The 12,558-nt window shown below is 39.9% G+C and overlaps 1 protein-coding gene across 3 annotated transcripts in view; it reads right to left on the minus strand.

The window, feature by feature from the left end:
* The window catches only part of grid2 (glutamate receptor, ionotropic, delta 2), a 614,241-nt gene that overhangs the window by 196,363 nt on the left and 405,320 nt on the right, over positions 1-12,558 (minus strand). For all 3 annotated transcript variants that reach the window (XR_004895179.1, XM_031309308.2, XM_031309309.2), the window contains exon 5: positions 2,588-2,641. Coding sequence is in view for 2 of the 3 variants with exons in the window: in XM_031309308.2 (XP_031165168.1) it covers positions 2,588-2,641 (54 nt within the window). In the remaining variant the exon portion in view is untranslated. The remainder of the gene's footprint in view (positions 1-2,587; positions 2,642-12,558) is intronic.

Here is a 12,558-nt window from a genome sequence, read left to right on the forward strand (position 1 = left end):
AGGTTTTGGTTCGGTGGGATGAAATTCTAAGGTTCGGCAGAAACCGAACCCCGTCAAAAAGCCCAATATTCGGCCGAATCCGAAGCCGAATCCTGGATTCGGTACATATATATAAATATATATAAGATCATTTAACCTTTCTGTTCTGACTATGACCCAATCTGGTCTCCTCCCATCATACTCACTTTGCTCGACTTGTTCTAGCTGTATTTCAAATGACACCTTACACTGTGACATTTGCAAGAGAGCTTGAGACAGAGTCTGAGAGCATCATCGCAAAAGCATGAGAGTTGTCAACACTTAAGTGTAAAGAGATATACTAACTGATTTGACTTAATAACATTAGCAACACTTCTAACACTACCAGCTTCTACTGTTCCCTAAGAGATTTTTGTTCCTTGAGTAGGAGTGGTCAGTTGCCAACAACTCTCTTTGTAACTATGAGTGATAACCAGACTGTATCACATGGTAGCCACAAGCTAGTGTGAAATGGTTTTAGTAATACAACTAAAACCATTTCACACTTGACATTCTTATCTGTGAATGTGTTAAGTTAGAAAACCTCATATGACTAATGAACAAAACAGAAAGAAGCAAACAAAGCTTCACTTGGTGTAATTCGCACCTGTGACCTGGCATTTTGTACATTTTGCACATTCTTTTATATAGTATAACTATAAGAACAGTATGGAAACATACTACAGAGATATTCTTTCATTGCAAAAACATTAACAACTGAGGGAGCATTGGCCTGCCAGACTGCACTTCACCATTGATTCCTCAAAGGCAGCAGGTACAAAGTGTTACAGGCTGCATGCTGCTAGACATTCACGCAGGCTGCATAATGACATGTTAAGCCTCCCAGAAAGCTATGCAAGGAGCTGGTTGCTGCCAGGAGGCCTGAAGAGTGTTAGACAATACCAGATGCTTGACAGGATGCAGACCAGTCTATTAGGCAGCTAGATGTGAATGTAGCCTACCAGGTAGACAAGCAATGATAGATTGCTCAGTAGGCTGCCTGACATTGCCATCTGTCATCTAGTATTTTTTTGTAAGTGAACGGTAAAGTCTCAAGTGTTACATTATGAAATGCACATTACAGTGTGCCATTTATTTCAATTAGCAGAGGAGAGACACTTAAGTAGCAGAAGAGTCCTTCTATAAAGCCAGTAACTAATACACAGTGGTTGTTTTGAACAGATGTATCCACATTTTTACCTCTGATAAGCCTGCCATCTTCATTAAAGTGCAAGGGCGGGTCTCATTCTTTTCCCTCACTCCCCGGAAGCATTAGCATTTGAGAAAATGCAAAAACAATACCGAGAGGGTGTCTGTGGTACTTGTGGGGATTGTGACAATGTTACTGCAGCCTCTCATCCATATCAAATAGGAAAAAATAAAAACCTTATGTAGCAAGACTGACATTCTAAAAGCGAACATCAGAAAATAATGATTGGCTGTCCCTGCAGCATTAATGGATGTCATGCATACTAACATTTGATTCAAGCTGAAAACTTTCTTTGCATAACTGAGCTAGTAATAGGACTGCTGAGCCTTGTAGCACATGGTAGCATTACAGGCTATGACTTGAAAATGGAACAGGGAGCAAGAGAAACTACAGTAAATCTCAGTATCTGTTCTTGTTTTGTACCAAGTTATGTTTTTCATTGCTCTGATAGTAAATGTTTTTTGCTTTACTCTCTAACGCGTAATACTTATGCCTTTGTATGTGGTTATTTGTGCACTTGTTCTCGTGAATGTGTGGCAGCATGGACCCCCTGCTGTGCCCTGTCAGTTCACTGTAATGCCCGAGGCTACCAAGACACAGTGCATTAGCTATCAGTGTACACACACACACACACACACAGTGCGTAACATTCAAGCCATTGCCAAATTAGTTGCTATAAAGCTAGTTAAGACCATCAGCTCCACACAACTCTCTCTGTATTTTTCAGTATAGCTATGTTCAGAAGTATGTTCAGAAGATTGTGTCGTCCGGTGACTTTCCCGCTCAGAATGTAGGTCCTTCTTGGCTACTAGCAACTGTGTGGATGGGGAGAGGGGTGGGCTGCGCGGTGGAAGGCTTGCATCATGTGGACGCACCGACAGTGTTGTTGTCATTGCTTAGAATTCCTCATCAGAAATTCAAAGCTCTTATTGAGGAGTTAAAGGAGTAATACTGATTTTGAGCCGGGATATATGATCATCCAAAGGAATTCTTCAAAGGTCACCTTTGTCATCTCTGACAATATAGTGTTTGTATACAGTGGCTCTATCTTCAATAAGTGGTGAGCATAAAACATACACAATCTTTATTGTCTTGTTTTTGCAACAGCAGCTGAAGCTCACTAAAATAAACTAAATTGTCAGTGGTCATCAAGTGATGTGTGTTATTGGATGAACTGATGTGAAACAAAAGATGTCAACCCATTTTTAAGCTCTCCTCTCTCCTTTAAACAGCCACGACAATGAAGAGATTAGAGTGGCTCTGGATCTAAAACCATATTCCCTGGATAATCGAAACAATAAGGTGAACTGAAGAAGGCACACCCAGTACAGATCCATAAATCATTTCCGTGGCACTCACCTCATTAATCAGGATCCAGTGACAATCGAAGGCCACCAGGTTGGTCTCCACCACCTGAAACATAAAGAAAAACACCATCTCATTTAGAAATGAGAAAAAGAAAATGCCATTGATATAGTAGAAATAAGCAGGCTTTCGATATCAGAGGGTTGGTAGACAAGAAATTAAGTAATTCCTTAATTGTTGCCTTTCAATATATTTTCTGGCTCAGATAATAAACTATGGTAACTGAAGTGTGACTATTATGGAAAAGAACATTATGGAAATGTGCATGGCTGAAACCCAGTGTGAAGCTTGGCATAAGTCATTTGAGAAAAAACAAATCAAAACTAAACGTGATCAAAGATGCTCAAGGTATCAGTCAAAAATCTTTTCAGAGACATGCAAATATAGCGAAGCTTGCTTGTGTGTCACAGAATATTCAAACTTGAATCTCTAGATTAGAGATCTTCTCAGTAATTTAGGCAACACAGAGTAGACAAACTTCTGAGTGGACTAACTTCACTCTCTGTCCCTGCCTGTGTCTCTTAGTTATTCACACACAAACACATACACACACACATACACAGACGCACGCACGCACATTGGCCACAAATACACTGCCTTAAAATAGTATGTTTCGGCACAGGGAAAAAGAAAACATTTTCCATGAATTGTTAATGGTATAACTTATTATATAAATATTTATATTCTTCAACTCTTAACTAGTAACTACACAATTGTTAAACACTGCAGCTAGGACACTTTGAAATGGTTTTGTCTTGTCTATGCACTTGCTCACGTCATCTAGGCAGCACCATTCAGAACTCCAGACACACCTACAGTACATATATTTATGTTATAATATCAATTTCCCTTCATATAGCAGCAGTAGCTTTCTTTTAGCTTTCTGTCAGCTTGTTCAACTGGTTTTTTTTTCCTCTGTTCCCAGTGAACCCTGTGTCTAACACACCTTCTCAATCATGCTCTCTGACAAGCATAAGGGTGAGGCTTTTTCCTATACCTAACATAAATACATAATTGAAGCCCGCATTATGAGAACCACTGCTTCTTGAAAGACTGACAGTAACATCACTCTCTTACACAGCTGGGAAGTGATACAGTTTCAATTATCAGTGCATATGCAGTTAGTTTAGCTTCCTTTGCCCAAATAGACAGGAGTCTAAAACTGGGCACAAGCTACATAACATTAAGTAAGTAGAACATCACTTAAGGATAGCTAAAGGTAACATTTCAAGAATATATGTTAGTACCATTAAGAACCTACAACAAGTTGGAAAGCAGAAAATAGATGTTTTAGTGTAGTTTTTTGGTTGTCTTTCTCTGCTAACTCAAACCAAACAGTATACTGCCATTTGTTATCCACTCCTTCTGTTCTTTCTGTTCTCGTCTATCGTCTCTATCTTGTCTCTCATCCTTTACCCACCTCTCTCTTTACAAAACAATTTCAAGGCGCATCACTCCATCTGTATCATTTACTTTGCTACAAGAATGAAGGTTGAAATATTGCTTTTGACTTTCTTCTGTCAGAAACACTTGTTTCTCACTTCTTTTGTCTGTCATTTTCTTCCCTCCCAATCCCACCCGACCTTTTAATTTTGTTCTCTTATCGGTGCTCCTGCCTCACCTCTCATCCCATCAACTCTGCTCTCCTTTAATTGCTCACTTCTCACTCTGTGACTGCACACGCTGCTTTCCTTCCCTCTCTCTCCACCCCCCTGCCTTCTCCACTCCTGGTGTAAAAATACAGTGCCACTCGTATATCATTTGCTATAATTATTTAGGTGACTATAGTACCGTGTGTCATAAAACCCGTTTTAGCCGTAAACAAAAGGCAACAGCTGGAGAGAGCTGACGGAGTGTGGCTAATAGTAGTTTAATCTCCCACAGAGACATAAAACTTCATCATTGTAATATCGACGGCTACCGTAAAACACTTTGTCTACAGGAAACATGGCTGCTACACAGACAAGGAGTAAGGCAGGGAGGAGAATGATGGAGAAAGGAAAACTAGATTTTTGCCTTAATTCTTTTTTTCTGACAGCATCTCTGTTCTTCTCTACTTCTACCTACTCCCTCGGACTTTACTTGGAACATAGCTGAAAACTAAACAATGAGAATCACTACAATCCTGGAGGTTTTTCATCTTTTGTATGTCCTCTCATGCTGTTTCTGTCTCTATCTATGGGAGCATTGCAAAACAGAAACAACGAGCAGTGATGGAGGGAGAAAGGAAAGAGAGAGAAGAAAGGACAGAGGTTTGGCAAGCTGTTCTTCTGTTCTCCATTTCCCTGCCTGTTTGTGTTTCTATCGTACTGCCCTTATACCAGTTCCCTTCCCTTGGTGCTCATTAAGGCTTAAAATGATATGTACGGAGGATTATAAGCAAAACTAACATTTTAAACATGGAAAATGCAAAAAATGTGTGTGCCTGGCTTACTGTAATTTGTGAATGTGATCGGGTTTGTAAAGTAATGCAAATATCTGTATTCTGATGTTTGCTTGTATGCAAGTGTTGTGGATGGGAGTGTTTCACTTCTCCCATTATAACCTCCCTCTGGCAGCCGTCTGGACAGATGTTTCAAGCTAATTAGCGAAAGGGCAGGCTCCTAACACTAGACGTGACTCCTTAGGGGTTGAAATACACACACTCACTCACTCACTCACTCACTCACTCACTCTCAATCTCTCTCTCGCACGTACACAGCTACTACAAATACTGTTGCTTACATCCAAAACTGCCTTGTTTGTGTGCATGTGTACATGTCCACACAAACTACTATAGCCTTTTTAACAACTCAATGTCAACATGGTAAGTAGGAGTCACTTGGGTATCGTTGCATTAATGCTACCACAGAGATCCCTCTGATCTCTATGACCAGCTCTGCAAAAGCTTAATTTCTGCTCAGTTCAGTCAGAAGATCAAACAAACACCAGCTCCGGTTTGGGACAAATCAAATCACTCAGTGTCAATACACAGTAAGCCTTTTCTCAAAGTCTAAAAGCAGACAGAGAGAACTAAGACTGATCTGCAACATCATACCACTGTGTACCCTCAGTCAGGTACCGCCAAACACCATTTTGATCTAATTATGACCTCTGTCCACATGTCAGTCATGAAGGAGTCCAAAGAGAAAATCACACACACATGTAGTAAGTAGTAAATACATTGTGGTGGAAGCTTTAAGAGGAAGAGTTGGCGTTGCTATTGAATAAAGTGCTCTAAATTGAAAATTAGTTGTGTAATTTAATTTCATGCACTATTTAGCACATAGCCTACAGTCCAGCCTCCAAACTAGGAATATCCAAGCTTCACACTTAAACATGCAAATACTTCCTAAGAAAGTACAGACACAAATGCAAAAGTTACACAAAGACAAACATCTAAAACACAATCATCCACACTTGCACTGATCCATTTCTACCACTGCATTCCCTCACAGTCCAGCCACTGCTACATTATTTGCCTGGAGAAAAGTAATTTTATTTGCTGTACTATACGGTTATGCATCTATTTACACACTCGAAAAAATGATCAACTTGGTCCATCTAAATCTGCCTTTTGATTACTATAATTAATTTGTGTTACTGTGTCTGCATATGTGCGTGGTGGGGAGGGTGGGGGGGGGGGGGTTAAAGGTGACAGTATCTGGGTCTTGAGGTGGGGAGTATGAGTACTTTTATCATCTCAAACCATCAGGGAGATGAGAAGAAAGTGGGCAATGACAAGAGAGCAATGATGAGACAGACAGAGAGGAGAAGCTGCTTGTGTTTAACGTACTGTATTTCCCAGAAATGACCATCAGTAACCAATTATGTAATGTCTTTCTTTATTTGATTTACTATTGATGAAGTGGTAACACTACACTACTACAATACATTGCACACAATTGTAAGTAGTTACTAAGGCATGGCTGAGGAACGAACAAGCACTTTTCTGCCTAGGCTCTTGACAACTTTATACAACTCAGTTTTACTTATTTACCCCCTTTCATCAATCAATGAGCGATGTTACCTCTTTGCACCTTACTCTTATATTCCCTTGCTCCCTTATACCTTATCACAGACTTTTTCCCTGTGTCTAACATTATCGCAACGTGAGAGGAGCACTCTCACATTTTTAAACCCATCTCTCCCATCCATTCTCCTCCTCTTTCACCCTCCCTGTTTTTAAATTGAGCATTTAGTGCATGCTAACTGAGGCATTTTCTCCCTGATACATCATAACTGCTGCATGTCACCACTGCCATTTACGCTTAATATCACTTGCCTCACTCATGCTACTCCCACAGTGTGCCTTATGCATGTTTGATTGTGTGTTACTTTATGTTAAATATGTGTGTGTGTGTGTGTGTGTGTGTGTGTGTGTGTGTGGTACACGTGTGCATATTTGTGTGTTAAAGAAAAGATAATGTCAATCAGAGGGCGGTGCATTATGACGCGGTTTAGCTCTGTGGATTCCCATGCGTGGCAGAGGAGCAGTAAGCGCTGATTGATTGCATGCGAACAGGCATATACAAATACACACATGCACAAACAGGCACTCCATTGGCATTCACATTAGCTGCTAAAACTGGTAATCTCAAGTGTTTGTTCTTCCACCGCCATGTTGTATTAATACAATAACATGTACAAATGTGTATTCCGCTCTACACACACTCCCATACATCCTCATGAAAGTAGATTAGATGATACCTGCATGTCATGTAGAGCCGTAAACTCACCCAACACATGTACCTACACATCTGTGATATGACAGCTATGTCGAAGCAGTGAATTGTCATGTTAGATAGTGGCTAAGGACAATAACACTGTGTAGTATGATTTGTTACGTGTATAGCCTGTGTGCATGATATGCAGACACACAAGGCCAAGTTCCATACAAGACATGGAGAAAACATTCAGCCTATAGACCATTGGCTAACACAGAGCAAATACACACAGCCAAGAATAAATGGTAAATATTGTTTAATTTTCAAGACATCTGTGTGTCTTGTCTACAGTCTCTGTTCATATTGCTTCAGAATACTGTTTGTTGTGAAAAGTGACACTAGACCCCTTTGTCTTGAAAAACACTAAAAATCGAAGAAAAATGTAATGGTTCAGTGATCCTTAAGTATGCAATAACTCAAATGTAATATAGTGGGGCCACTCAGACATAAAAGGTATGCAGTCATGGTTGTGTAGAGTAATGGCATATAATTTGGCAAACGTTTGCAGCAATTGAGTTGGACAAATGGCATATGATTAACAAATGGATTAAAACATCAACAAAATGTGCTCAGAAAGGTTTTAGTCCATAAGAAATATTACATGCCACAAATATGGTAGTGGCATGTTATACATTGCTGCTATCTGTAGAAGGCCATAATTATAAAGTCTTATATTTTATCTGTGAGAGTCACATTCTAGTATGTTTTGCTGCATCACATGGCCATAACATGAGCATTTCAAAGAATGTCAGACTGCAAAATAAAATAAAACAAGTTCACAGAAAAAAAAACAGCACTGCACTGAGGATCACTTCTCGAACCTCCAGTAGCAATGCACCTAGTCGTATATCCTTGACGTTCCACTTCCGGGATTGCTCCGGTGCCGCAGGAAATTCCACCGGATGCATGTATGTCCATTTCCATCCGCTTTCTTTGACTATGGTTAACTGCTCCTCAGATCTCTGCATGGTAAATCCAGACAGCTAGCCAGACTATCTGTCCAATCTGAGTTTTCTCTCGCACAACTATTTTACAGCGGCTTCGTTTGGAGCTTAGAGCAGCCCATGACGATTGTGATTGGTTTAAAGAAATGCCAATAAACCAGAGCACGTTTTTCTCCCATCCCATGATGCTATGCGGAGTAGCCAGACCCTCCTCCGGTCTGCAGCGTGTGGATGGTCTGGCAAAGCGAGACTACCATGCACCTGACAGCTCTGTCTACTGCAGTGCACTGGCGGGCAATAGAGGAAGCATTAGTGGAAGGCTTTCTATTTTTTTGGTATGATGTATTTAGTTGACCTCATTCTGCACTGGTGGCAGAGCAGCATGGCAGCAGGAGAAGAAAGCAGAAAACCAAGTGTGAAAAGTGTAAATATTTGTGTGGGTCATCCTCAGTGAACAAAGCTGAAGTCGGAAAAGATGATAATGACGGGATTTTTTTTTTTTTATTATAGTTAGTTAATATGTACCCTGAATTTTCAAACAAAAATTGAATGAAAGACATAACAAGACTTTGTAGATGTTTTTGCTGTGCAGACAGCATAAACCTTATGGACACATGCAATGTGTTTTAGTGAGAAATGCTGAATGTGCACAAAACAGTTTGTAGTGAAAGCATCCTGTTCAAAAAACTGTGACTTTATATGCAGCATTACAGTGTAAAAAGAGATATTTCTTCAGGAAACAGAGGGCGATGTAATAAAGTATTGGTCTTGGATGCACTGGACCACACCATGGCATGAGGCTGAGGGGTGTCAAAGGCCAGTGTGATTCCTCCCAACAACTAATAACTCTAAATCACAACCATTACTGTCTGTTTAATTAGTCTGATCCAGCTGTGGTCACACACCAATGATCTACAAAGTCTATGAAGGTTGTGCTTGTATACTAGGGAGACAGAGAGAGGCGGGGGGCAAGAGACAGAGAGATATTGAACAATCCAGATTGTGTCTATGTGTGCTTGTGCGTTAATTTATGTGTGCAACCTTTTTAGTGATTGCTCAAGAACATGTCTCTTTGCAAACCCCATCTGACGAGGTCTAACTCCATCTCTCTCTCACCCACACACACACACTCTCCAACACCAACAGAGAGCTGTCACACTCAACAAAAGCCACCAAACCTCATCTTGACAAGGTCTCGCCCTGCTCACCAAACCCCCACACACACCAACGACATTATTGATCAATCACTCACTTTCTGATGAAAACAAGAGGAAAAAGAGCAGCAGAGTCATGCACTTTTTTGTCCTTTCAGCAGACATTTCCCAGCAGCTATAAGTTCCACTCTCTCTATCTCTATTGCTCTCACCTCTTTCTCTTTCTGACATATAATATAATGCTAGGACAGCGAAAGTCTTTGATAGTATGTGAGGTGATGTCAAAGGGTAACAGGGCCAACAGGCAAGACATCCATCATCCTGAAACTGGGTGTGTTTGTTTATGTGTGTGCCTATGTGTGTACGCAGAAGCACACAAGGCTTTGTGGGTGTATGTGTGTAAATGTCAGCCTTACAGTTTATTGATCAGATCCACAGAGAGAATGTATAACACCCATACACACACAATCATGTACATGCAATTGCACACATACACCACAACCCTTTGCAGTAAATATGACGATATGCAACCTGACATTTAGATATGAACTGATCAATGGCTGGAACTAATGGAATAAGCTGTCTTGATAGATCTAAGGTAAACAGTTTGTACAGTGTATGTGTGTGTGTGTGTGTGTGTGTGTGTGTGTGTGTGTGTGTGGATGGGCTTATTTGTTTGTGTATGTTCTTTAATTGATTTACTTTATTTTCCAGTACTGAAGAGGGATAGGGGAATTTTTCATTTTACACATTTAGTATGCATGTCCATAACCCATATTAAATATCCATCTACCACCAAGTTACAGAAGGAAACTGGCTAATACAAAATAGATATGATTGAGATTTAGTTCACAAGCTGGCATTCTGCTTATTCCATACCATATACACAGTGCATTGTGTTTGTGATTCATTTAAAATTCTTGCAATAATGGGATTTGCCTGAACATTAAATGAAGGCATACTACATTGCCAGGACAAAACTCATATTAATGGTTAATTGTCTAAGTAAACTTTAAAGGGGCTATACTCAATATTCTGTGTATTATTATAACAGTTAACAAATATTTGTGTCAGTATTCAGTGGCGTGTATGCACTATATGCAGCGCATAGGGGCGCAGCACCATGGGGGGCGCCAAAGCGATGGTTAAAAAAAAAAAAATTTAAAAAAAAAAAATCTTTTTTTGGTATTTTCAATATGTAGCTGCTGTTGTGTGTTTCTAAATCATTTCTGCATTTCCTCAATGTTATTATATAACATTTTAGAGGACTAACAGGCTAGATTAGGTGCCCTGTCTCATAAGATTCCATCATAGAATGTTGACATAGAAGAGGGAGGGGGAGGGGAGGGAGCGGGTGGGCGCCATGAGCGCTGAGTGAGCAGGTACGAGCGTACGAGTAGTAAGTTGCCGTCTGTGGAAAAAGAGCAAAGCAAAACAGCTGTTGAGGCTAAAAATAGAAAAAAAAAAAAATAGAAAGAAAGAGGGAAAAGGAGATGACATGTCAAGGGATGCGACAGCAGTAAAATATGTGGATGGTGAAAGGCAACAGGTAGGATTTAAAGTGTGACGTCTGTGCTTGGAGGCTTGCAAATATTCATGTTAACAGACTAGCTAGCGTTTGCTAACACTGGGAATGTAGCAGCCAAATGGGGGTTTACGGCTAGCTTACAATATGCAAAACCGAGGTTGCTGAGCTGAAAACTGATGAATATAAGGTAGCATGTACAATAAATGACAATAATCTGGAAAACATAACTAATGCTATAACTCTGGTTTACCATGGAATCATGCATAGATTTGCTACCAAACTTGGAGGCTTGCAAATATTCATGTTAACAGACTGGCTAGTGTTTGCTGATTTGATGCAAACCAATGTTGCTGATAGCTACATTTAGATTTTGGTTAAACCCTATGGTACCAATCCCATGCATGACATATCTCAATTTTATTAAGGTCAAATAACAACTGGTAAATATAAGGTAGCATGCACAATAAATGACAAGAAGAAAAATAAATAAATATATTTAAAATACAAAATGTGAATGTAATTTCAACAGCAGCACAACCTTACTGCATAATAGTTGTCTTATCTGATGCCATCACTAGGCTGATTTAAGAATTGAATTTAGGCTGCTATATTTAACAGTGAGTTCATTTCATTCAGGTGTGAGGATGGTGGATCAGGAAAGGCAGGGGAAGGCAACAGGTAGGTCTAACATTAGGTGGAAGTGAAGGGGGAGCCACTTGATACCAACAGATTAATTTCTTAATATTATTGATATGGAAAAACTAATGAAAAATCTATTACATGTTTGTTTGACAATATGAAGAACACAGGCAAGGAGTAAATGAGACAGACATGAGGTCGGCGATGGCATCAGGTAGAGATGAGACCAGTGATGACATCAGGTAGGAGTTCTATTAGACCACACAAAACTAAATGTCCAGTATGGTTTGAAGTTCTGTTGACCAACCTATTCACTGTGTCCTTTTGGGGGGAAGAAATAGTGCAGACAGAGCTGGAAAGCCACCACCACTCAAATCACATCAACCAGGGGTGATGATTAGGTTGCTAATGGCAACCGTGCAATCGTTAATGTCGCTGATATACTTTAAAATAAACCTTTATTATTTAAAGCCCATACATGATGATGTCCGGCACTTTTTTATTTATTTATTTATTTTTTTTTTTTGGGGGGGGGGGCGCCAAAATTGGGCTGCATACCCCTCTGACACTGGGTAGTTGCACCACTGTCAGTATTTCACAAGTTGAGAAACAGTCTGTAAGGGCCATGTGGAGGCAATCACAAACCAGTTTTCTTTCTGAATATCGAGTAAAGCCCCTTTTATTTAGTCAAACATTATTAATACTCCCCCCACTAAAAATAACCTTACTGTAAACATCACTGATTGGGTCATGAATGTGGGAACATGAATGTTCAATGAGCTTCAACCTTGAACCGTTGATGGTCAGCCAATCCTTGACTCATTTTTGAGCAGCTGACTGCTGGATAACTTTCTGTCTACAATAAAACTTTTAGGTTTGCAGGCCTCGCATAAGTAAATGTTAACCGGAATAACATAATACAATACCAAGGCTATGTTTGAAAATACTATGTACTAATACTATTTTATAAGCCATTGTCATCCCCAACTTCCCT

The sequence above is a fragment of the Sander lucioperca genome, chromosome 2 (genome assembly GCF_008315115.2).
Source record: "Sander lucioperca isolate FBNREF2018 chromosome 2, SLUC_FBN_1.2, whole genome shotgun sequence".
In the NCBI taxonomy this organism is placed as follows: Eukaryota; Metazoa; Chordata; class Actinopteri; order Perciformes; family Percidae; genus Sander; species Sander lucioperca.